Source organism: Galeopterus variegatus, unplaced genomic scaffold, assembly GCF_000696425.1.
Source record: "Galeopterus variegatus unplaced genomic scaffold, G_variegatus-3.0.2 Scaffold126, whole genome shotgun sequence".
Classification (NCBI taxonomy): domain Eukaryota; kingdom Metazoa; phylum Chordata; class Mammalia; order Dermoptera; family Cynocephalidae; genus Galeopterus; species Galeopterus variegatus.
Genome location: NW_007726237.1, coordinates 106421 through 132235, shown reverse-complemented (window position 1 = coordinate 132235; position 25815 = coordinate 106421). Strand labels below are relative to the sequence as shown.

General features: G+C 38.3%; 1 protein-coding gene across 4 annotated transcripts in view; it reads right to left on the bottom strand.

The window, feature by feature from the left end:
* SORCS1 (sortilin-related VPS10 domain containing receptor 1) overlaps positions 1–25815 on the bottom strand; it is a 200302-nt gene that overhangs the window by 70157 nt on the left and 104330 nt on the right. For all 4 annotated transcript variants that reach the window (XM_008588434.1, XM_008588426.1, XM_008588442.1 and 1 more), the window contains exons 11-15: positions 24690–24797; positions 23081–23198; positions 21462–21592; positions 18051–18164; positions 4592–4763 (exon numbers count right to left, since the gene is read on the bottom strand). In XM_008588434.1, coding sequence (XP_008586656.1) covers positions 4592–4763; positions 18051–18164; positions 21462–21592; positions 23081–23198; positions 24690–24797 — 643 coding nt within the window. The remainder of the gene's footprint in view (positions 1–4591; positions 4764–18050; positions 18165–21461; positions 21593–23080; positions 23199–24689; positions 24798–25815) is intronic.

Here is a 25815-nt window from a genome sequence, read left to right as displayed (position 1 = left end):
TTATATATTAGTTCATATCCAAGCATCTGGGGAAATTTGGTGAACATGGATTCTAAACTCCTTGGGTGCTGCATTTATACCCTATGTTTGGCAGTATTCCTTAGAATGGTTTAAATAGTAACAGACACACAGTAGGCATTCAAAAAAGGGAATAGTTTTGCAAAGAGGGGGGAACCCAAGAAAGGATCTAGCATCTCTCTTTGCCAAAATGTTCAACAAACTGATTCCATAAATATTCTCAGAAAAGCCAGAAGAAAAACCTTAGTAGATTCATGGATTAGAGTCTAAAAATATAGGAGCAGCCACAGGTCACAATGACTTTTGCCAGATAACTTTGTCTTTTCTTTATAGTCCTTCATCTTTGTTATTACCTATCCTCAACTAAGGGTTTATACAGAGACTTAGGAATGACATGAAGCTCTTCCCCAGAAAATGGTTCTTTCCACCCAAGAGAAACAATAGAAAGGCAAAATCCATAGACCCTGGATTTGACTCCTCGTTCTATTACTTAGTAGCTGTGTGATCTCAGGTAAGTTACTTTGCCTTTCTGTGCCTCAGCTATGACATCTGTAAAATGATGGTGATGATAACATCACCTTGCACAGGGTTGCTGTGTGGTCGAAATGAGATAATCCATGTAAAGCACTTACAGACAAACAACTAGTGATCAATAAATGTTGGGCAACCAAATTGTTGTGATCATTGTGTCAAATTTCAATGCTCACCAAATTCCCAGAGACACTCTGCTTTTCTTCATTCTGCACTGCTTATCACATGCATCTCTTAGTATATAATTCAGAGAGTGAAAGAGAAACAGGTTGTTTCTGCAAGGAGTCATTTGTGAATCATTATTAGCATATTCAAATGTGAGGTCCCTAGGTTCCCCTGATATGAGGAAGGTCCTCTTGGCTTGATGGTCCTCTTGGCACTAGGAGATAAGAATGTCACAGGGCCAGATCTGACAGCTGAAGGTAGCAGATTTCTTCCCTGCTGTTGTAGCTTTGCCCACTCAAGTGAAATGAACTGATCTGTTATGTTTTCCCGTCTTGCACCCAGAAGGCATAAATTTACATATCTAAGAACCAGATTCCTCAATCTCTTCCCACGTCACTCAGCCCAGTTTGAGATGTCTGATGATCTTTGTTACATAGAAAGCAAAGCTCAACAGATGAGAGCCTGCCTGGCCTTTGTCCTGAAGTGTGTTCATTATTTGTGGAAAGGTTGGGGCAGACCAGAAGTGAAAGTTCTTGTTTCACATCTTGCTTTATTGTACTTGTAGAAATAGAACAACTAATTTTTTTTTTTTTTGTCTTTTTCGTGACTGGTAAGGAGATCGCAACCCTTGGTGTGGTGTCGCCCACACCGCGCTCAGCCAGTGAGCGCACCCACCATCCCTATATAGGATCCGAACCCACGGCGGGAGCGTCTCTGCACTCCCAGCGCCGCACTCTCCCGAGTGCGCCACGGGCTCGGCCCTAGAACAACTATTTGGATTCTGCCCCAGCATAAACATCTGCTGCTCCAAAAGATGATGCTCTTCTGGGTATCATGATCGGGTTCCCTGGGAAAGGGACTTCCACATTTACCACCCAGGTAAACATAGAGTAGAGGATTGGCCCGGGAAACGAATCCTTCCCTAAGACTCCCAGAAAGGTTATTTTCTTTTCCTTTTTGTCCCAAAGACCTAAATAGAAAGTACTATATTTAATATAAATTTCCAAAGTGATTCTTTTAAATTTTAATTAACTTAAATTTGTGTTTTAAAAAATTTTTTAAAAGAATTTGTTGATTTTTAATTGAAACGATTGATTGCACATAATTAGGGGTACAGAGTTATATTTCAATACGTGTGTACTGAGTGGTGATGAAATCAAGGTAATTAGCATATTCATCATCACAAAACTTCATCATTTCTTTGTGATGAGAACATTCAAATTTCTTTTCCTGTAGCCATTTGGGAACATACAATAAATTATTGTTAATTATAGATTCCTAGCACCATTGTATACCATTAGAAATTATTTTTTCTATCTAGCTGTAACTTTGTGTCCCTCCTCCCAACCCCTCCCAGTCTCTTGTAACCACAATTCTATTCTCTGTTTCTAAAAGTTCAACCTTTTTTTTAAAACTCCCACATATGAGTGAGAACATGCAGTATTTATCTTTCTGTGACTGACTTATTTCACTTAACATAATGTCTTCCAGGCTCATCCATGTTGCCACAAATGACAAAATATCACTAGTTTTCATCGCCAAGTAGTATTCTATTTTGTATATATACCACATTTTCTTTATCTGTTGTTGGACACTTACATTGATTACATTTCTTGGCTATTGTGAATAGTGCTGCAATAAACATGCGGGTACAGATATCTCTTTGGTATGCTAATTTCTTTTCCTTTGCATAAATACCCAGCAGTGAGATTGCTGAATCATATGGAACCTCCATACCATTTTCCAATTTACTTTCCCACCAACAGTGTATTAAAAGTTCCCTTTTCTCCACATCCTTGACAGCATTTGTTATTTTTTGTCTATTTGATAATAGCCATTCTAACTGAGGTGAGGTGATATCTCAACCCAACATAATTTTTAAGTAAGCTTTTTGTTGAATAAAATATACTTTAAAAACATATAAATCATTAAATATACAACTTGATTTTTACTAAGTGAACATATTTATTAACCACCACCCAGATCAAGTAATTGAAAATTTCCCAAACCTCTAAATCTCCCTGTCACTCCCTCTCCAAAGGTAACAATTATTCTCACTTCTATTACCATAAATTAGCTTTGCCTATTTTTTCATTTTAACAAATGGAATCATACAATATGTGTTTTTTTCAGTCTGACTTCTTTAGCTCAGTATTGAATGAGATTCAACCTAATTTTTTGAATGTAGTTTTAGTTTGTTCCTTTCCATTGTTGTGTGACATTTCATTCTGTAAATATACTGTAATATGTACATTCTACTATTGATAAATGTTTAGATTGTTTCAGCTTAGGGCTTTTATGAATAGAATACTTGTGGTATGCATATATTTACATATATTCTGGTGCATATATGTATGCATTTCTGATGAATATATACTTAGGAGTGGAAATGCTGGTTTATAGGTGGTATATACGTTCAGCTATAGTAGTTAATGTCAAACAAGTCTCCGAAGTGGCAGTACCAATATGCACTCTAAACAGCATTGTATGAATGACCAGTTGTTCCACATTCTCATCGACACTTGATATTCTCAGTCTTTTTTTATTTAAATCTTCTGAAGGTTGAGTATAGTTGAAGGACCCTCATTAAGGAGATATTTAGGAAAGTAGAATCAGGTTACAGCAGTGGTTCTTTAAGTGACCCGTGGACAAGAGACATCAGCACCATCTGAGTCAGTTTCAAACTCATGATTTCACAGCTAATTTTTTCTATAGGAATTAAAATACTAATAATTTTGATCCAACCTGACAAATCATTTCTAACTGCTTTGTCTTTTCCCCTTCAGGTCACATTCTGGAGCCTCTGACTTCTCTATCCTTCTCACCTTCACCTTGTTTTTGGTTTTCTTGAAGCATAATGTATAACCTGTGAACCTGTAAGAAACTCATATTCTTGAGCCCTACCCCAACCTACTGAATCAGAATCTTTGGGGATGTGACCAAAACAAAACAAACAAACAAACAAACAAAAAACAACAGTGTTTTCACATGCTCTCCAGGTGATTCTTAGGCATGTTAAAGCCTGAGAGCCACTGGACTATCAGAAGAGGAAGTTAGAAGTCAATGTTATATATTTCAATCCTAGTATCACTATTAACTTTTAAAATACCTTTGAATTCACAGGGCCTAGCACAGTGCTGGCCATAGTTTAGGTACACATAAAATGTGGCTGAAGGTAGGACTGCCTGGTTTCATAATTGAGATAATTTAATGTAAGTGCTTTTCCTTTAGGAAACACTTTCCTCCTTTACAAGATGATAAAAATGCCCCTGTACATTCTAAAATACTTAAGATGAACTTCATCTTGTGCACCATCTAATAATAGTCTGACATTTTACATTACCATAATTTGGCAAATAATAATTGATGCTCACTATGATATCCCTGAAGTACTACAAAAATACAAACTCTTAATTGCCAGATATGGTTAGATTGGCCTTAGTGCTATATGAATGACCATCGTGTTGCCTTTGGAAAGGAAAAGTCAAGACTTCAGGCTGAGAGAAGATGAAAGCATTAGCCTCTTTTAGGTTGGCTGAGTATGTGTGTGCATTAAATTATTCTAAGAATCTCATTAACATATTCTCAGAAAATAGTTTGCTGAAAGTGCCAATAAGGCAAGGTTAAATCCAAACAGAAGCCCCAAGAAGTAAGAGATTAGGTAGGAGTGAACAAGTTTCAGTGAAATTTAAGTAATTGAAGAAATGTGTCAGGGAAGGTGAAATGATAACAACAAACAAGAAACTAAAACAGAATAAAATAAAAAATATAGCATCTAAAACTGAGAAAGTTGAAAAAGATATGCAAACACAACCATAACTTATTATGAAAAATCACTGGCTCTAGAAAGCAGAGGGAAGACAGGAATCAGTCCTACCTCTTCCAACTGCACCATGAGAGTAACATTGTGTCCTTGTTCTGCTGTCAGCTTTCCATCAGAGGTGACGATCCGGAGCCCCCGAGGGGCCTTCCCTGGACACTTCTGTGGTTTGGCAGTGTACTGTTCTCTTACTCCATCAGTGCAGTTATTGGAAACAACCTTCCTATATCTACATAAAGAAAGTTCAAGTCATAAACCAGCTCATTGTAAAGCAGATCACTCCTGAGTTTTTAAACTTGCAGCTAGTGCCTAACCCTGAGGATCATCAATAACCACCTGACCATCTTTCATGTTACTGTGAGGAGTAAAGCTGATTCATATAAAATACCCAAAGAAAGACAGATAATCATAGTAACACATTGTATCTATTAGTAGCATTTTTTTTTTTTTTTGTCTTTTTTTTTTTTTCCGTGTCCGGCAACGGATCGCAACCCTCAGTGTTGCCCCCGTACCGGACCGGGGACTGGCAACGGGATCGCAAGCCTCGGTGTTGCTCCCGTGCCTCGCTCAGCCAGTGAGCAGGAGCCGGTCTGTATGTGGGATCCGAACCCTCGGACAGGAGCGCCGCTGCGCTTCCCAAGCGGCGCACTATCCAGTGCGCCACCGGGCCGGCCCCTATTAGTAGCATTTTAATTGACTTATTTTATTAATCTAATCTGTTGACAAATCATTTCTTCATTTTGGAGCTGTGGGACATGCACAAAAGTAGAAGATATCATTGCTAGTCTCACTGAGTTTATAATCTAGTTGAAGAGACATAAATGGATAACCCAGGTGATAATTCAAACGCAATATAATTAAGGAGTAGAATGAATAAAATATATTGCAAGGGAATTTATAATTCAGAGAAAGAATAGATTATTATGGATACAGGAGTCAATAGATCTCATAGTGGATGCTAAGTAATGGTGTAGTGCCGAAAAATTTAACTAAATTTGATAGTTTTGACTCAACATTTCATGAAAGGTACACTAATTAAACTATTGAAATCTCACATTAAGGAGGCTTCAGTTTTTGCAGATGGAATAAGTCTTTCCTATTCTCTTGCTTATTTCTTGTTTTAGCTTTAATAGAAAAAAATGAATTATGCTACAAATTTATCCTACACAATTTATCAGACTCATAGCAAATTTGAATCTGTGATTTCAAGATGACCAACTTTTAAGACTTTTTTAGATTCAATATTGCCTGTTCATAATCTTTTTTACTGTGAGGTCCACAGTAAAAAGTATTCATTTATTTATATCTATTTGGCTCTCCAAGTCTACTTGCCTGGAGTTAGTGGTAGAGCTCAAATTGGAAGCAATCATAGCCTACTTTCCACTATTCTAGACCAGAGTTTGGCAAACTTTTTATAAAAAGGGCCGGATAGTAAATGTTTAATTTTGCAGGCTATATGTTCTTTGTCACAACTACCTGAGTTCATTGTATAAAAGTGGACACAGACAATACATAAAACAAAATAATTTATGCAGCTGGATTCCAGTATAACTTTATTTACAAAACTGACAGTGGGCCAAATTTGGCCCGAAGGCATAGTTTTCCAATTTAAATTATCCATTTAAGTCCAGCTAATGACCTCTCCTCTGTTCCTGAGTCTCAGGATTGACTAACAAAAAACACAGTTGAAAAAGTCAAATGAGATACTGTCTGGAAAAGATCTTTGAACACTATGGATCACTACAAGGTCAATAATTAACACATCTCAGGGTAGATGCAAGGAATAAATGGGTTAATGTACACAGAACACCTAAAACAGCCTTAATACTTAGCAAGTGCTCATAAAATATTAACAATTATTTTTATTTATTATTATTATCATTATTTCTCCTCTTTGTTCACAACTTTCATGGCTTCCAGATGCCCTTAGGATAAGTTGCAAACCCTGTAATCCTATGCATAATGCCCTCCACAAGCTAACTTCATTCCACTTTTGGGCACTTTCTCCCCAACAAATTCATTTTGCTCTAGTCAAATCTCTCTTTTTAATACTCTTGAAAGTACTTCATTTCTTTTGCTCTTTCTACTTCCATATCCTCCTGCACACCCTGTCAGCTGCCTAAAACTTACTCACCATTTAAGATACAGCTTACTTCTTGTTTTCTCTAAGACAATTTTCCTGACTATAATAACAAAATAGTAAGAAGTTCATATTTAGAGAATACTTACTATGTCATTGTGCTAAGTTCTTTACATGAACTCTCTCATTTATCTGCAAAATAATCCTAATACAAAAGATACTGTAATTATTCCCAACACATCCTCTCCTACTGCTACACTGCACTGCCTCTTTAAATGGAATACGATTGTCCCTCCTCTAAACTCTCAAAGGAATCCTTATGATTTACTTGATAGAACCCCTTTATTCCTTGCATAATTTTCTTTCTGGTGATCAAGAGGACCATACGGTTATTACTGTACCAGTGTAAATGTTGAAATATGTGCATAGCAGTTGGTTATTAACACTACCTCAAACCCACCAAGCATCTTACCCACCAACTTAGCTGTGCTGATCCCTATCCTTAGAGTCTCTGCTTCTCACAATCCAGCAACTAAAGATTTAAACCTAGCACATCAGTTGGTCTCAAAAACCCTGCTCCAGCACTAAAATAACTGCCTATTCTGATGGGTCATTGTCATGGCTGAGCATTTTGAACATTGATCAATCTGATATTTTAGATATCCTTCGTAGGTGCTTATGAGTGTATGCTGATTAAAAGAAAAAATGAGAGCAGGTGGGAGGAAGAGGAAAAAAAACAAAAAAGAAAAACAAGACATTGGAGAATGGTAGCATTCTGGTATCAGCAACAGTACGAAGAAAAGGACCAGCAATGCCACCTAGGATAATTACAGCATCTCAGTGAGTTTAACTGTGCATCAGAAACTGCCTGCATGTTTCAGAGGCAAGGTACTATGCGAACTAAAGGCAGGCTATCATTTTTAATCATTTAGTATCCAAGCACACCTGTGATGAGCAGTTATAGAAGCATGGGCTCCCCATCACCACTGTCATCATCAGCTAGAGAACATTCCTTTTGTTTGTCACTGTTCCATCACCTCAGGCTTTCCTGAATCCTGCCACAACAGTTCTGCTTAAATTCAAAGCACAAATCTATCCCCCTGGGATTTTGCCACAGCAAAGACTGTTGGTAATTTTTTTAAATGCTCATTAAAAACCATTCTGAAACCATTTTATTTCCTGAATGAAAATGGCATCACATTAGCCCTCCCAGACCTGTCCCTGAAATTTAGAAGAAAATTGTGCAGAAATACAGAGTTCATTTACTCATGTAAGCACACACCGGCTTTTTGCATTACAGAATGGTTCTATTTTCATCCCAGCATCTGTCTCTGGGTCTGAGTTACATAAATGAATAATGCATTTAATATGTTATTAAATGGGGCTGCTACCTCCGTAATAAGAAAGCAACTTATGATTATGTTGGACCTAAGCTCTGAATATTACTGGGAGGCATTTAGTTGGTAAAGCATTCTTCACTCTGCCAAGAAGAAAAGTGCTTTGTAATGGCAAGGGAGTCTTTGTACAGTTACTGAAAAGGAAACATTCTGCAAATGTGCCTTTGATATTACCAATGGCTCATCAGTAGATAGTGTCTTATTACTTCAACAATCCCGATTTTAGCAATTTTAGCTATTCTTTCCTATCTTGACACGCCTCTGTCACTTTTTTTTTTTCTCACCCCTACTATCTTTGATTTTGCTTCTGTGCTGCCTCACAGTCTTAAAAAAGATGAAGGCCATATTTTTACTTTGTGAGAGTAAAATTGGTAAAATCATTGACTATTCAGTGTATGTTAAGGTGACAGTAGTCTATTTCAGTGGACCGCCACCCTCTCTGCCCTAACGGATCACTTGGAGGCACTTTAAAAATATGTGGATGCCCAGGCCCCACCCCCAAGAATTTTGATTTAATTGAGAATTCTGGGCATCAGTTTGTTTTGGTTTTAAGTCCACTGGTGATTCTAGTTTGCAGTCAGGATTAAAGACCACTGCCCTGAAGGTTAAAACTAGTGCTGTAGAACCAAACTGCCTGAGTTTAAATTCCTGCTCTCACTTACTATATGAACTTGGGCAATTTATCCAACCTCTCTCTAATCTTTGGATTCTTTGACTGTGAAATAGGGATGATCACAGAATCTTTCCATAAAGTTCGTGGGAGAATTAAATGAGATAATGCATTAAAAAAAGGCTTAACACAGAGCCTGGCATATTGTAAGAACTTAATACATATTAAAATATCAAAATTAGAAAAAAAGTTAGTATTTAAGTAATCAATATATTTTTATTATATTGCAAATTCCCTGAAAATAGCTACTTACTTTTTGTCAAAATAATCTTAAGATCAAATCCAATTATGTCAATTCCTTTCTTCAAATCATTCAAAAGTTCCAAAGCTTTATGCATTTTTTTGACTCTTTGCCAAGATTTAGAAGATGTTGTGAATACCATTTTGAACTTGTGTAAATATATGAAAAAAAACAAACAAAAACACAAAAGTGCCTATGTGTTTCTTCTAAAGTGTCAAGTTCAGGTTTAAAGTAAGGTTCATGACCTGACCTCAGTGCATTTTTCTATCTTCTGCACTTTCCACTGCCCGACATGCTTCCTGAGCTCAGGCCATTCTGAATACCATGTACCTCTTTCCCCTGCCCTGTTCATCCTGCTTGGGATGCTTTTTCCTCCTGTCCAACTGCTACTCACTCTTTAAAATTCAGCTTAGAAATCATGCTTTTCTGTGAAGTTGTCTCTTCCCCTTTGCACAGTAGTTATCATATGTAATGACCAAGGCAGGACTGGAACTCTAATTCTTCTTATACCCCAGGTTGGTCTTATTTTCACTGAGCTATGGTGTCCCTTATTTGCACTCACAATGAGAAAAAAACAAATGGTTGAATTTCTTGGATTATACTATGTACCTTTGCTTTCAAGGGAAAATCCTGCCTTCTTACAGTGTCACTGGATTTAATGAAACAGGAAATGTAGTAAGCCTTGGGGATAGAGAAGGGGGCTAGTTCTGGAAACAGTGTTTGCCTAAGGCCTAAAAATCTTCCTGGACTCACCACCTTAGCAATGCAGGTGTGCAATGGGAAAAAAAGCTATATGTATGCTCACGTGTGTAAATTAAAAGAGCTATATAACTATAGATCTGACATGAGAGATCCAGGGCTAGAGTGGCATGGCTTAACAATTGCGGCAGAGATTCTTCTACCCCTGCACCCAGAGAAACTGCTTCTGGGAAAGCAGTGGTGGTGGTGGCCCTGATCTCCTGAGCTCCAGTGAATAGGGATTGTACGAGACTTCCAGGATGAGAGACCTCACGGGCTGCTGTACATTAACCATAGTGACTCTTCATCAGTAGACACCTGCAGACCAAAGATGGGTATTTATGCTTTAACTGAGATCCTATGTGACAAGGCATGCTCAAGGGTGGCCAGTATATCCACAATACTCTTATGTAGCAGCAATAACATCAGTATTCAGAAAGCATGGAGTTCTGGGGCTGACTAAGCAGGTTTTCTGGGTTTCTCTTCTTAAGACAACAGCTCTCTGGACTTTTCCTTTAAACTGCATAAGCAGACCTAGATATTAGGGGACTCAAATGAGATAGAAGATCAGGTAGAGGGAAGAAAGCTTTTCTTGTATTAAGCAAGATGGAAGCACAAGTCATTGAATTTGAATAGTAAATGGAATGTGACTTAATTTTGAACACCATTCTGATGAAATGGGACATATGGATACACTTAACTAAATGACTTAATATCATGAATCATGAGAATGGCTCATAGAATCCAGCATCTGAGTCAACTAATTGTATAACTAGGTTATACAAAGATATTTTTTTCTTCTCTTGAAAACCTGCAGTCCAAGGAATCCTAACATTGAATCATTTGAATTGGTCATGAAAATGCCAGAGCTTGAAGGGATCGCAAAAGTCTTTCAATACGATCCCTGAGTTTTGTGTATGAGGAAAGGGAGATACAGTTTAGAGTTGCCCAAGGTCACACAAGGGACATTTGGCAGTTCTGAGCCTCTGGACTAAGTTTGATGTTCTCTTGCTGTAATGCCATAGCACCCGGGTGAGAATATTTAATGTTAATGCTATTGATGTGGGAAAGAACAGCCATGTGAGAGAGTAGTCTCTACATACATTGGTATTGACCCCCTTCTTCATTTCCCAGCAGCTGTACGATACTATGAAAAGATGGAAAACCTCGTCTAGGAAAGGTAAAGTCAACTTCATAGTGACAAACAATTATTGAGTGTCTGCTGTGAGACTGAATGGTTCTTGGCTTAAAAACAGCTACACAGGCTCTTGCAGTGATGAGTCCGTAAATAATGCAAGTGATTTCCTTTCTGTGGACTTTAAACACATGTGCCACTTTTAGGGCCAATTATTCTCTTTGATGCATGCTCACAAATGTGAATGACGATCAGACTGAGCATCAAAATCTTCACAGGTCACCCTGAATGCAGTCACCTGGGAAGACACCACAACCCCCAAAGACCATGGAAATAGTAAATCCAGGGAAAAGGCAAGTTAGTCAGTGTTTCTATGGCTGATATAGAGAGAAATGTATTTATAGAAAGCATTTTCTAAAACATTCTAAATATATGTTAATGTATGTTGTATTTTGCTAGAATTTATGTCTGTATTTTCTCCCTGGATGTACTAAATATTTTTATGTAGATACTAAACTTATGCTGTTTTTTTAAGAAATTGTGCTTCTTGAGTAAATATCCCAATTTTATTTTGAGAAACTAACCCTGAGGAACAGTAAGAGTTATTTTTGTACATTCTCTTCCATGAGGGATTAATGGCTTCTGTAAAGAAACTCCACGAACAGAAATTTCTATACACACTTTTTTAACACATCTAGAAATATCCCTAGCTTAATTGCAAGAAGAAATCTGTCCCTTGAGAAGATCATCTTGATTTCTTAGAATGAACCAACCCAGTGCCCACTTTATTTTATATTCACAGAATCTTTTACAAGTGATGTCCTAGTTAATTTAGCAACTTAAATTTGCAGTATGTCCCCTGGTTCCAAAACAGTATAAACAAGATTTAACCATATATGAATACAACCAAATGAGCTTGTGCTTATGTATGTGTAAACTGAGATATTTATAGACATTGATGGAGAAAGAAAGAGGAATGAATTTGGGGCTTTTTCAGCACTAACATGCAATAAAATATCAAATAAATACTAATCTCGTTTTATTTGAGCAAAAGAAACTTATTCAGTAAGCTGGTATGCAAGTTATCTGTCCTGAGTGTCACAGAGGGACAGATATGTGTTTCGGTGTACAGTTTTATCACTTTCTAATTATGTGACTTTATGAACCTATGCAGGTTATTATTTCTGTTTTACAGATGAGAAAACGGGCTTAGATTAAATATACCCCAGATCTCAGTATTGCGGTAACTATTAAGCATCAAATTCATGTCTGAACTATAGATTCATAAAAAAAAGAAAGTTTTACCCCCTCCTTTTTTCTTCACTTTAGAGAAGCCCTTAGATGATAGTTATTGGTGATGGTGTCTGCATTTCGTAAAGTGGTGCTGGGTGCCATGCATTATCCTGCATGTTTCATAGACAGTGTCATATTTAATCAAACCCTGAAGGAAACTAGTAAAGTTTGAGAGATTAAGAAACTAAGGCTCAAAGAAATAAAGCCATTTATTAAAGATAACAGTAAATGACAGAGGTTAGTTTGGAAATCCTTAATTGTTTCATTCCAAAATTACTTTGTTTTTCATTAAACACAATATTCCACTGTATTTCATTCTTGAGCCTTTACAAGCTGAGGCCCCAGTACCAGTCTTCTTGTTTTCCATCTGGACGTGAAATGGCTTGTGGAAGTTGTGAAGGCAAAGGTTGAACAGAGGCAGAAAGCCAGCAGTGAAGAACACCACAGGACTTTGTTTGCACGCTGTTCAACGGGGAGGACATACAAACCATCCCTGACACCACTGAACCAAGGAATCAGGACTGGTGGTTACAGCCACCTGGAGGGACATTCGATACCCATTACAGTTAGTATTCCAACCATCTTTTCTAAATCCTAGCCAAGATCTAAAACAGAAATTGTGCAGCCATTCAGTTCTACACAGTGATGTTGATAAAAATGTTGGCATTGCCTAAGAATAGCATTTCTATTGGACATAATCACAACTGATGTTAGAATTTTTCCATCATGGTGAAGTGGGTGAGCCTGTGAACTGAGAACACTGCTATGTACATAAAGTAATAAGTTGACTGTGAAAGCAACCATAACCACTTATAAAATGAGGCATTTATAAAATAAATAAAAGGAAGGAAGGTTTTCCTCCATGCTTCCACCTAAACTCTAAGAAAGATGATGCTGGGAAGTTCTATCATTAACCTTGACTTACAAGGGATGATCATTTGTTTAGCAGACTCCACTCGATTCTAGTTCTGACCGCACGTCTGCACCGTGTGCTATGTTGTAAGGGATAGGGTGAGGCAGGTCAGGCATCTAGGGAACATTTATGGAGGCACTCGTGCTCAGGCCGGTCCTACACTTGTGATTCCTCTGCACTTCATCCCAGCCCTGAGGCTAATACAGATTCTGTACTGACTGAGCCCCAGGTGCCCATGGATGGGTTACCACTGGCACTAGAGAGACATAGGGTACAGGTTGTCTCTCTAATTCTATATGTTTCCAGGCACTGGCAAGTCAAGGCTTGTCCTTGAGAAGACTACCAGTGTGGCTCTTTGACCAGAGTCATCTCTTGTTCCTTCTGCCTGAAATGACCTTTCTCACCTTACTAATTTGGTGAAATCTTACTTTTCCATCCTCTCAGCTTTTCCTTACAGAATCCGCAAGCATTTGTGTTTTAAAGGAGGACAGCAGTTAATACAAATGAATCTCTAATTTGTGCAACTCACAGTCAGCATGTGAACAGGGACCTAGTGCTTTAATCCTTGTGGGGAAGATATTTGGCTGTGTCTGATACTTAGGTCTAAAAAGTAACCAGTTGCTTGAGTGGAATTTCCTTTCCCAGCTGACAGAAATACCTCCAATTGCCAAAAGAGACTCTAATTATCGGTATGTTTTTTAATAGCAAGTATTATGGCATGAGAATGTTAATTGCAGTATTGGTTATAGTGGCATAAAAAAAACAAAATAACTCAAATGTCCACGAAAGGGGATGACTAAATCATCCTATAATACTTAATACCATGAAATTAAAAGAAATGTGATGGAAAGTAGCCCTATAGATTCTGACTTGGAAAGATGTTTAAGATATAGTTTTGAATGAAAAAGGCAAATAGAAGAACAGAATATCTAGTAGGAAATCCCATAGAAAAACAACCCCCAGATTAATTTTGTATATTTTTTCTTGGCATATTCAAAGAAAGGTGTTTGGAAGCATGAGTATCAAACAGGTCACAGTTGTGTGGGAAAGAAGGCCAGGATTGAGGTGATGATCTAAACTGGCTTTTTAAGGATAAAAGACATACATTTTAAGCATATAAAAGATGTATGGGCCGGCCCGGTGGCACACTGGATAAGTGCGCTGCTTGAGAAGCATGGCGGCGCTCCCGCCCGAGGGTTCGGATCCCACATACGGACCGGTTCCCGCTCACTGGCTGAGCGAGGCGCGGGAGCAGCACCGAGGGTTGCAATCCCGTTGCTGGTCCCCGGTCCGGTACGGGGGCAACACTGAGGGTTGCGATCTGTTGCCGGACACGGAAAAAGATAAAAGAAAAAAAAAAAAAAAAAAAAAGATGTATATTTTTCTTTCATAATTAAATATTTTTAAGTGAAAAGCTAAATGTTTAATGGCTACAACATTAAATATTTAATCTGTTCTTACAAAACTCCACTGAATTGACACATAGCCAAGTGACATCTGGGGTGAGGAGCTGGAGTGACATTAAGAAGGGCACAAAGTTCTTTTTCGATTCTGTCTACGTTTTACCTCTTGCCAACACTTGAATTGGCTACAGATGCTGCAATGAGAATTCAATGGTGTGAGGCTTTCTTTGAAGATGATTTCAGGCCCTGTCCCAACTAAGAGTTTTCTTGTTCCTAGTCCAAAATGTGGAGTTTAGACAATACGCCGATCAGTGGGGTTACTGTTGACATCTTTCCCCCTGACTTTAGCCTGTAGGACCACATTCAGTGGTCATCCTTCACCTATGAGCACCTCACTTGTGAGAGTAGGACATTTATCATACCTGCTGATGGCTGACATTTATCACATGCTCCTTGCACACTCTTGCTCACTGATGCTGATGATTTTCTGCAAACTGTTTAAATGTAAACAATAAAACCGGTGGATGTGGCAACTTAACAAAAAACATTTTGGGTCAGATACTGTCATGTAATACCCACGGCTATGGACAAATCCCTGAGAGTGGCAGTCGAGCCCTAGGAGGGACTGTGGTGATTCTGTGACTATTGAACATAATAACTGCATCGACAAACATTTATATACCTGGACACATTGCTGAGTCACAGTTTTAATTGAAATTGTAATTTTAATTTTATAGGGCATAGATGATATAAGGATAAATCCTTTTATCCTTATATGCTCTATAAAATAATAATATGAAATATAATATCATTATAGAAAATATAATATAAAAATAGGACATTGTAATTTAATCATCTGTGATGTTTTCTTTTATATTAGTAAGGATTTATAAAATCTCAATAAACTGAAAAGTGAGGGGTCTTGGGCCTTTATTCTGCCTTATTCCAGTGATTTGAAAAGCATCTGGAGCAATTTTGACCCATCTGGGCTTCAGCTTCCTCTCATCAATACCAAAGAGTGAAAAACATAACTTTCTTGACTGATTGAGTTGTTGGAAAAAAAAAATCAATTTTTAAATTAGCTTTAGGGGTTTCCAATGCCCTTTACAATGTCTAAACATGCCGGTACATGCGAGTAATAAAAGTCTTGTCTTTGGCATTCCTTCTCCATTAAGTTTGTAGTTATTTTATAGCCCTTTTCGATTTCTTTTTTCCCTCCCACGGTACTAGATGCTGAAGACTTCACTGACCCATTGCTGTAAAAATGTTATTTGTATTTTCCTCAGATTGTGTGTTATTGTTCAAATAAATCACAGCTTATTTCTTTATTCAAAGATTCGAGGAATCCTTAACATCAGAGATGGGAATAGTTGACGTCCATTTCATGTCTTTTCCCTCCTTTTCAAGAAAAGTATTTATTACTTTGGTAATATTTTTTTAAAAATTAAAATGATTTAAATTTTTTGAATACAGAAGCATATAGATGGAAGTTTCACCTCCTCTAGTGGATTCTCTGTACTGCAGCTGGCATGAAAAATGAGAAGAGGTTTTGTCAAGTAGAACCAGCTTATTGGTGAGGTTCCTTCCTTCCTTCCTTCCTTCCTTCCTTCCTTCCTTCCTTCCTTCCTTCCTTCCTTCCTTCCTTCCTTCCTTCCACACTTCCTTCCTTCCTTCCACACTTCCTTCCTTCCACTGTCTTCCTTCCTTCCACCATCTTCCTTCCTCCCTCCCTCCCTCCCGCTTTGAGTGAGGACATGCAGTATTTCTCTTTGTGTGCCTGGCTTATTTCACTTAACATGACTTTCTCCAAGCTTATCCATGTTGCTATGAATGGCAGAATTTTTTTTTTTATGGTTGAGTAGTTTCCATTGTGTATTTATACCCTAATTTGACTGAAATTTGAGGGTAACTAACCTTTGAAGGAAGAAAAAGCGATGGTTTGTGGAGGCTGTTTAAGCTAATTGGAGAGTTAAATGCTAAATGTTAAAATGACCTAGGAGATCTACAAGCTCCCTCCCTCCCTTCCTTCCTTCCTTCCACACTTCCTTCCACACTTCCTTCCTTCCACCGTCTTCCTTCCTTCCTTCCTGCCTATCTTTCTTTTTCTTTTTTCCCTCTCCTTCTTTTTCTCTTTTTTCTTTCTCTTCTTGCTCTTTTTTTTCCTTTTAACTTTTTGATATCAGAATTTTCAAACGTGCACAAATAAGAGAAATAGTATAACAAATCCACATGCAGCCCATTAACTTATCTCTATAACTTATCAATATCTATTTCTTTCTTTAACAGTTTGAAACAAAACACAAAACACTATGTATCTCTAAAAAGAATGATTATTTTGTTCTTACCCTAACTGAAATGCCTGTATCACACCTAAATATATAACTATAATTCCTTAATATCACTTATGATGGTTAATTTTATGTGTCGTCTTGACTGTGCCACAAGGTGCCCAGATACTTGGTCTAATGTTATTCTGGGTGTTTCTTTGAGGATGATTTCAGATGAGATTAATACTTAAATTAGATCACCCTACCTAATGTGGGTGGGCCTCATCCAATCAGGCAAACATCTGAACAGAACAAAAAGACCAACAGTTTGATATGCCCTGAGTACAGAGAAAATTTTTTCGGCCCCATGGCATTCATATTAGAATGATTTCTTTTTCCCTGCTTTCAGACTTGAACTGAAACACCAGCTGTTCCTAGGTCTCAAGCTTGCAGGCTCTTGGACAGGAACAATACCATTGGCTCTTTGGTTTTCAAGTCTTCAGACTTGGACTTGAACTTAACCATCAGCTCTCCTGGGTCTCCAGCTTGCTGAATCACTCTGCAGATTTTGGGACTTGCCTGGCTGCATAGTAGAATGAGCCAGTTCCTTTCAATAAATCTTTCTATATAAATATACATCCTATTGGTTCTGTTTCTCTGGAGAGCTCTGGGTAATACAACCAGCATATATTCAACTTTACCCAATGGGTCAAAAATGTGTTTTTACATATTTGTGTCAGAAACCAAACAAGTTCCACACACTATTTATAAGTATATAAATATCATTTATGCTTGTGGCACTCATAAAATGTGTTCCCTTTTATGGTATTCTTAAATAATATTGGATGAGCCTCATGACACAGAATATTAAAGATAAAATTTTAGATTTTGATTCCAGGATTATAAAGATCAGAATGCATGCTTTAAATGTGTCAAGACTAGACATAGAAAGTGAAACATTCATATTAACACTAGTATCCTCCTAAAAAGATAATGAGCTTCTTTTCTGACTCCAGGTTCCATATCTACAAAACAGAAAATGCACATATAAAATATCTATTTGGCCTTCCTCACATTATTAAATAGTTCAGAAATAAAGTATCAAAAAAATGAAGAAATTTATATATTAATATCATCTTTGACATCTTTATCCGAGGAAACTTTCTCATTTATTTATTTGCAACTAGGGTCTTATTCTCAGATGAAACTTTCACAATTAATGCAAAGCTGTGCTGCAGTATTAAAATGAGCCCAAGCAAATACATTATGCTGTAGTGAAATAAGCCTGGGGTCTTTTATCAGAAATAATTCTGTCACCATAACACATGCTTAAAAGTGGCAAAGGTTAGCCTCTCAAGGTCACTACCTCAGATACTCACCCAGTACTATTGAGGTAACTCTGTCCCAAGCTGCAGTCCTTCGACAGAGAGGATGGATTGAACCAAAATGCTGGCAGGCACTGACCATTGCTGTGTCGCTCATAACCATAGTCACTATTGGGGAAAGAACCAAGAAAAACCTTTCAGTGGGTGGAAAAATTGCTGAGAACAATTCCCTATTAGTCCACAGCTAACATATACCCAGATCAATTAAAAAAAAAAAAAATCTTGGGCCAGCCTGGTGGAACACTGCTACAGTGCGCCGCTTGGGAGTGCAGCGGCGCTCCTGCCGAGGGTTCGGATCCCACATACAGACCGGTTCCCGCTCACTGGCTGAGCGAGGGGCGGGCGCAGCACCGAGGGTTGCGATCCCGTTGCCGGTCCCGGTCCGGTACGGGCGTGACACTGAGGGTTGCGGTCCATTGCCGGACACGAAAAAAGAAAAAAAGGAGAAAAAAAAAAAATCCTGAATCAATGTCTTCTCAAAAATGGAATGTTTTCTTTCCCATGGAATAGCTATCAATTATCCATGAAAATATCCTACAGAACCTATAATTCCATTTACACACCTGTAAACTGAAAGGGTAGATTATGTTCTTATTAGAAAAATACACAATACTGATTTTCGTTGGGCCCAGAGACAGCTGTAATTAGAAAATAGGCAGTGCTGGAAGCTGAACCCTCAGTGAACATGTCATCACAGAGTTTAACACAGCCACATGTGGCACAATCCTCATTACTGGTGATGTCTTTGAGATGCTCTTCCAAGACATCTGGGTACGCCCAGTAGAGAGACAAGCCAGGTCTCTCTGTGCACAAGCCATATGCTTCAAAGTCACAGTCAGAAAGTAAATGTCCTTCAGGAGTGTCTCGAGCATTCCCCTAAGGAAAAGTTTTGTCCTAGGCAGTTGGTGCTGCCAGTTGGGACTAACTACTTTAAATCATTTTTCTACCCTGGAAATAGTCAAAGACATATCTCTCAGTCTCCTCTAATTCTTGTCTCCTGGGGCCTCTAAATAGCCTGATATTCTTTGTTTCTGGAAGATAAACCCAGGCATAGAGAGTGACAACAAATTGTACCCCCACATGCACAGACAAATTGTAGGCAGCAATCAGCAAGCATTAGCAGGGATTGGCCCATCTGTGTAAAGGAGGTGAGATGCTGGCACACAAGGCTCAGGAAAGAAGAAATCAGCTCAGATCAGGTGGCTGTCACCAGGCAGCTAGTACTTGGAACTCTGCACATACCAGCTGGATTTGGTGCTGGTTCAACACAGCATGGGTAGGAAGACTTCAGAATTGCTGCCTACAGGACACCCTGTGTTCACTGCAGGAAATTACTTTACAAATGCTGGGGAATGACAGGCAAGGTCATCTGGGGGACTGTCCAAAGGAGAGCCAAGCCAAAAAGAAAAATTCAATGACAACCACCTTTCATTATGCTACAGTTACCTGGAACCATTGAAATTCCAGCTACTAGTAGAAACCCAAGAAAGTCATGGTGAACATTCCAAAATATTTTCAGTAATCATGCAGTTACAAAAATACCATTTGACCAGAAAACCTCATAGTGACTCTCACTTCTCAGAATGCATTTTGGCTGGGGGAAGGGTAGCCAATTCCAATTTCAAATGAATGCAAGGATTAGGCCAAGACCGAGAGTGTGAGAGATGCAGATGCAGAAATGGAGAAGCCTAATTGCTTTCCTTAATCTTGTGTTCCCTTCACTATGGACTAGCTTACATTTAGAAAAGAAAAACAGCAACAACAATGACAACAATGGAAACTTGGAGAAAAGATTCCCAAAGAAACAAATGTTTCCAGGAGAAATTGAGTTGGAACATCTCGCCTCCTTACTTTTCCTCTTTAGTTCTCTACCAGAAAATAAATTTGCTCTCTGCAAGAGAATGGCTGTTTCGTAAGGCCAAATGCTAACTTCCTTTGCAAATCCTCCTTGAGTAGAGTGAATGAATGAGAAGCAGTCAGGCTTCACAAAGAGGAATGTGATGAATGACTTAAAATCTCATGGTAGTTTGCCCTGTGAATGTATTTCAGAGTGTCAGTCCCGAGGGTAGGAAAGGAATCAAACATTTTTGTCATTGTAATGTAATCATGTTGCACTGAGTAAAATGGAAGTCATGGATGCAGAGGCCCCTGCAGAATTCCTTGTGAGCTCTGATGTAACTGAGGCTCCATTGCCCTCTGGCTGAGCCCAAAGAGATACAGCATTGGCTTTTGGCCTGCCTTGTCCACCAACAAGAGGGGACCAGCAATGGGTTATCCGTCTTAACTACTGGTGACCAATTTTCCCAGATATTCCCAACACTGTTTATTCAGCGATCATCTTCAGAGGTCTACCATGAGAAAAAGCTTACTTTTTCTAATATGTGATGTGTATGTACACAGTATCTCAGTACAGCCACTGATATTTTGATGATCAGCTATGTGACCTGTGATTGCTACACAGAAACAAATTGTTAAAGAATGACTTTAATTCTTATGCAGATCAAGTTGCAAAGTTTAACATTTACCTACATATTTAGCAATTGCTTTCTCTAAATGAAAAACATATTTAAAAAAAAAAAACAGAAGAGAAAAAAAGCAAACAAAATGAGATGGAAATTAACAAGAGAGTTAACATCTACTTGTTCTCAATAATTTGTCAACGTCACCTCACACAGAACACTGACCAAGAAAAAGGCAAAGGCATTGTTGGCCCCACAAGCTAGCTTTCTGCTTAGCAAATGTTTCAGGAAGAAGTCTAAAATACTCTGAGCTTAGTTTAATCTCCAAATGTCTCCCTACTTGTCTAGTTTAAATTAGCTTAATCCTGGTAAAGCAGAAGCCTCTGCTACCATTAGGTTTGTGGAGTCATAGATTTGCAATGCCCTTGAATCCACCCTTGCATTGAGTCCAGAAATGTCTTCCACAGCTTTCATAAGCTGTGGACAGCTGACCACTGATTTAAAACTTTCAGGAACAAAACACTTACTGCCTTTTATAAGGCCATTGTTCCATTACAGGGGACTCTAGATTATAGAAAGTCTTTTATCTAGAACACAAACATATTTGCTCTCTAAAAAGTACACTTATTTGTTTTTAGTGCTGCTGTTTGAAGCAGCACAGGGTGAATCTTGTCTCTGTTTTGTCCTCAGATCTATCAGCAATATGAAGATAATTATGAGTCATCTTCTGAATATTCTTTATGTATAAAGAAACTCCTGGTTTTCTCATACATGTACATGCACATAGATAATAAACCACAATGTCCCGAAGAGGTAATTTTATAAGAATATAAGGCTTGCTGCTTAGCCTTACACGTGTTACTATTATTTCAAACCTCAGTTTTCCTTAAGGCCCATGTGGATTTGATACACTGGATGACTCCATGGGATAACTGTGCAAGCTCACCAGTCAAAGTCAGCCTCTGTGCAGACACAGGGTTCTGATTCCATAGCTCCTGCATATTTTCCTTGCATACACTTCCGCTCTGATTTTCGCTTCTTATATATCCTCTTTGCTCCCATGATGCATGCTTCCCCCTGTAAGGAGACAAGGATCACACACAATGGAACACATAGCTTAAATTTCCCTGCTCCACTTCAGGGCAGACTAGGAAGATACTGACAACCTTAGTAGAATATGAACTTTGGAAGCCCACTTTGTGCTAACAGCATTTTCTTTTCGATGTCTAGAGCCCTATTGTAAAATGTGATTATAAAGGCAATCCTAAGAAACATTGAGGATGTGTCAAATAATGTCCTTAACTCCCATATACTTAGCAAACCTTTATTTGGCGAGGTGTTAGGTGCAGTGCTATGAAGGACACACATAAGTAAGACTCAGCCTGTAATTAGTATATTGCCAACAAATCTGTAGTAAGTAAGTTCATTTTTCCTGTAGTACAATATTTATATAGTTGGTCATTCATGAGCATATGAAATAAGAGTACTGCTAAGAAACATAAAGATCCACGTTGCCCCAATATATTATGCCTCTGCCCACACAACTTCATAGCACTGATTTTATGTTCATTTATCAGACAAGTATGAGAGCTAAATTCAAATTCCTCAAAATAAATAAAAGCTTTGAATACCACAATGCTTATGCATCACAAAGGGGAAAATATCAGCAATGTAAATGAGTGACAATTTTGTTGTTCAGCCCCTGAATAGAGTAGATGTTTCTAGCTAATGCAGTGCCCACTATAAAACACAGCTTCTTTTGTGTTACTGAAAGACCAGAGCAGAATTTTATGCAATCCACTATATACTTTCTTGAGCAAGCTTGCTTTAACTGGCTCCATTACACATCTACATGGAAATACAGTACTTAGTCTAGGTTTGAAGAATATGATGTTTCACTGCCTGAATACGGTGATGGCTTTACAGCAAGAACTTTCACCTGGTCCCTTGAGAGGCCTGCAGAATGACTTCTGCCTTGGGAAATCAAAGGAGAGATGCTTTCTTCTAAGCATTTTGAATATGAGCTGAATAGCTGAGAGGCCAGGACAAAGGAAAGTTTCTTATTAATAATTCTGCATTCTTGTACCATGATACTTTGGAACGAGGCAAGAGGCACTATCTAATCCCATGGAATCAAGGTGATGGAAAGAAAGGATTTTTCTGGCACCGCTCACCCAGCATAATTTTGTTATTTTATGTCTCTGTTTGCATTGGTAGAAAAAATTGAATATCTTTTCCTTGCCCCTGCCCCCCCATGCAACCATATGACATGCTCAGATAAATTATGTTTAGATCTCAGTGCTGAGTTGGTATTTCATTTTGAGTTGTAAGTCTGAGCCAAGCACATTTGAATTTTATCTCATTATATCCCAGCACAATAAAAACAGAAATGACTTCACAATAAGCTATATATGTTGAGTTTGTTCACTGTTGTGGAACACAAACCATGCAAGAAAGCACTAGATCGCATTTTGGCACACCAGTTCCTACACCTTAACAACTAGCTTTCCCCCAACACGTCCCATGTCTCCTGCCCAGGGCTTAGTCTCAGTTTCTTCCTCCTACCTGGCTATGCAGCTGCCAGGGTCTGTAGTCCTCCTCGGCACACCTTCTATCGAAAATGGACTTATAGTCTACTTTGACCAGCTGCCATTCAGAGCGGTGGCTGAAGTGTCCAAACACTCTACAGAGTTCATGATGATAAAAGTAATCACAGTAATAATAATGCCAACAGTAATAACAACACGTAGCATTTGCTGAGTGTTTACCATGGGCTTAGTGCATGCTAAGCTCATTACGAGGATCATATTTAATCCTCAAAACACATTCATCAGGAGGGTGCTATTAGTGGATCCACTTCAGGGATGAATAACTTGAGGCTCATAGAATTTTGTCAACACGCAAAAACCAAAGTCAAGTTACTAATAAGTGGGAGAGCCAGAACCCAGGGTGTTTGAGTCAAGAGTCCACTTGTATATATTGTACCACAAGAATGGTTGAAAAAAAAAATGGCTGAGGAAACATCACTAATGTTGCATTCTATGTGGTCCAAGATTACATTTCTACATTCTTGCTAATGTACATGGTTCCCAGGTTGTCCGTGCTAATGTACTTTCCCACCAGTCCCTAAGAGAGTGGGCAGCAGAATTCCAACTGTCCCTACACCGTGCATTCCACTCTCCTTATTCAGAGAGACTTAAATATTTAATGAGGTGTTGGAATCATCAACTGTAGAAGTAAATAAAAGCCACAATGTTGCCTTTTCTGCCAGCCTTTTTTAAACGTCTGTTTTGCAAATATAAAAATTGAATAAAAGCAAATTGTGGAATAAATTACTAATTTAGATATGTTTCCCATGGGCAAAAGTGTAGCTATGCAGCGTAGTAAATTTTTGTTGTTATTTTCTACCACTGGAAAAAGTGAAGGGGGGGATTAGAAAATGTGCCGACTATTCACTTTGATTTCGAAATTCTCATTAATGACAGGATCAACTACTTTAAAACCTTCCCTTTCTGTTTTCCATGTCCAATTTTCCAGGGCAAGGAAATACCACGGTTTCATATTTCAAAATCAAAGCTCATGTTTGAAACCCGTAGGCAGCAGAGTCATTAATCAACCCTTTCACAAATTAACGATCACACTTTCCAGACAAGAATGAATGTAAATGCAATTTCACAAGAACAGATTGTCCTCGTGGTTTTCCTAATATGCCTCACAATTGAGTTAGGAAAAGAGCCAAGGAAAAATAAAATCCTGTGTGGGGTTTTAATCAAACTCTGTGTTCTGACTTAAAGTGAAATCATTCTTAAATGCCTGAGATCTACTGCATATCCACTTTCTTTACTATTGATATTTTAAATGTATAGCTTTATTTCCTATTGAAATAATCACTTCTAATTTCCATAAGCCCATTTAGTATAAAAAGAAAACAGCCTTGTCCTGCTGCTGCCTTCTCTCAGACTAGGTCTCCTAAAAACCATAACAGCCAAGAAAATAGCTGCCCACATTTTTCTTTTTCTTTCCTCGTTGCTGGGAACCCATAGTAAGATGCACTGACTTTGCTAACAACTTCAAACCTAACAGCAGCAATCAGACTGACTTAGCTGTCAGTCAAAACATCTTTCTGGATTTACTCTCATGTTGAGACTGAAACACATCACAGTTTCCCACTTACGTCATGATTAGAGTCTCTTCTCCAGGCTCACCCAGAACCCCATCCACAAAAAGTGGAATAGACGTGAAACTGTATTTGCTCCAAGATCTCCCTTCGTCAAAACTCAACCTAATAACAGGAAAAAAAAATAATAGTCATCAGATCTCAAAAAACAAACAAACAAACAAAAAAACAGGAAAACAAATCCTTTCAAAGGAAAGATACTGGCAACCAGGAGATGATAGATTTTAAAAGGACCTGGGGTATTGTCAAAGTGAGCCTTCCATACAAATAAGTGTTCTTAATTATATTAGAAGGTAGAAATACAGTTAGCCAAGCCATGGGGACCCAGATGTGTTTAAACATCAATAAGGGGAGAGCTGTATGAAATGGGAATAATAATAAGTTTTTGATCAAATTTTGTTTTAAATTTTGAATATTTTATTAGCTGTTAGACTTCAATGTGATCCTCTCCAAAACCTCACTGCTATCCACCAGCAAGTCTTTTAGGTAATCCTAAGGATCAATAGCCTTGCAAGAGTACTTAGATGGATTTTAACCAACCAATCTCTAAGTGACTAAGACCTCAGCATGTCCTTCTTGCATTGTTATCGATCTTTGTAGATCTCATTGAACGAATGGATATAGAAGGATGGGATTTTGGTGTTCTTATGGTCACTGCGTAATCTGAATATCCATGTCCTCCCTGAAATTCAAACGCTGAAAATCTAATCATCAGCGTGATGGTATTAGGAGGTGAAGCCTTTGAGGGGTGATTTGATCACAAGGGTGAAACCCCCATAAATGGGATTAGTGCCCTTTTCCCTCTTCCACTATGTGAGGACATAGCAAAAATTCAGTGAACTGTCTTTCCTCTTCCACTATGTGAGGACATAGCAAAAATTCACCATCTATGAACCAGAGGGTAGGTTCCTCACCAGACACTGAATCTGCCAGCACCTTGATCTTGGACTTCTCAGCTTCCAGGACTGGGAGAAATAAATTTCTGTTGTTTACACTCTACCCAACTTGTCTGTTTTGTTACAGCAGCCTGAATGGACCAAGACAGGCACACGGATCTTTCCTTTTGCTCTGCCTTTCTTTATGGATGTCTTACCCTAAGCTAATCCTTTGTCTCCTCTTTGCA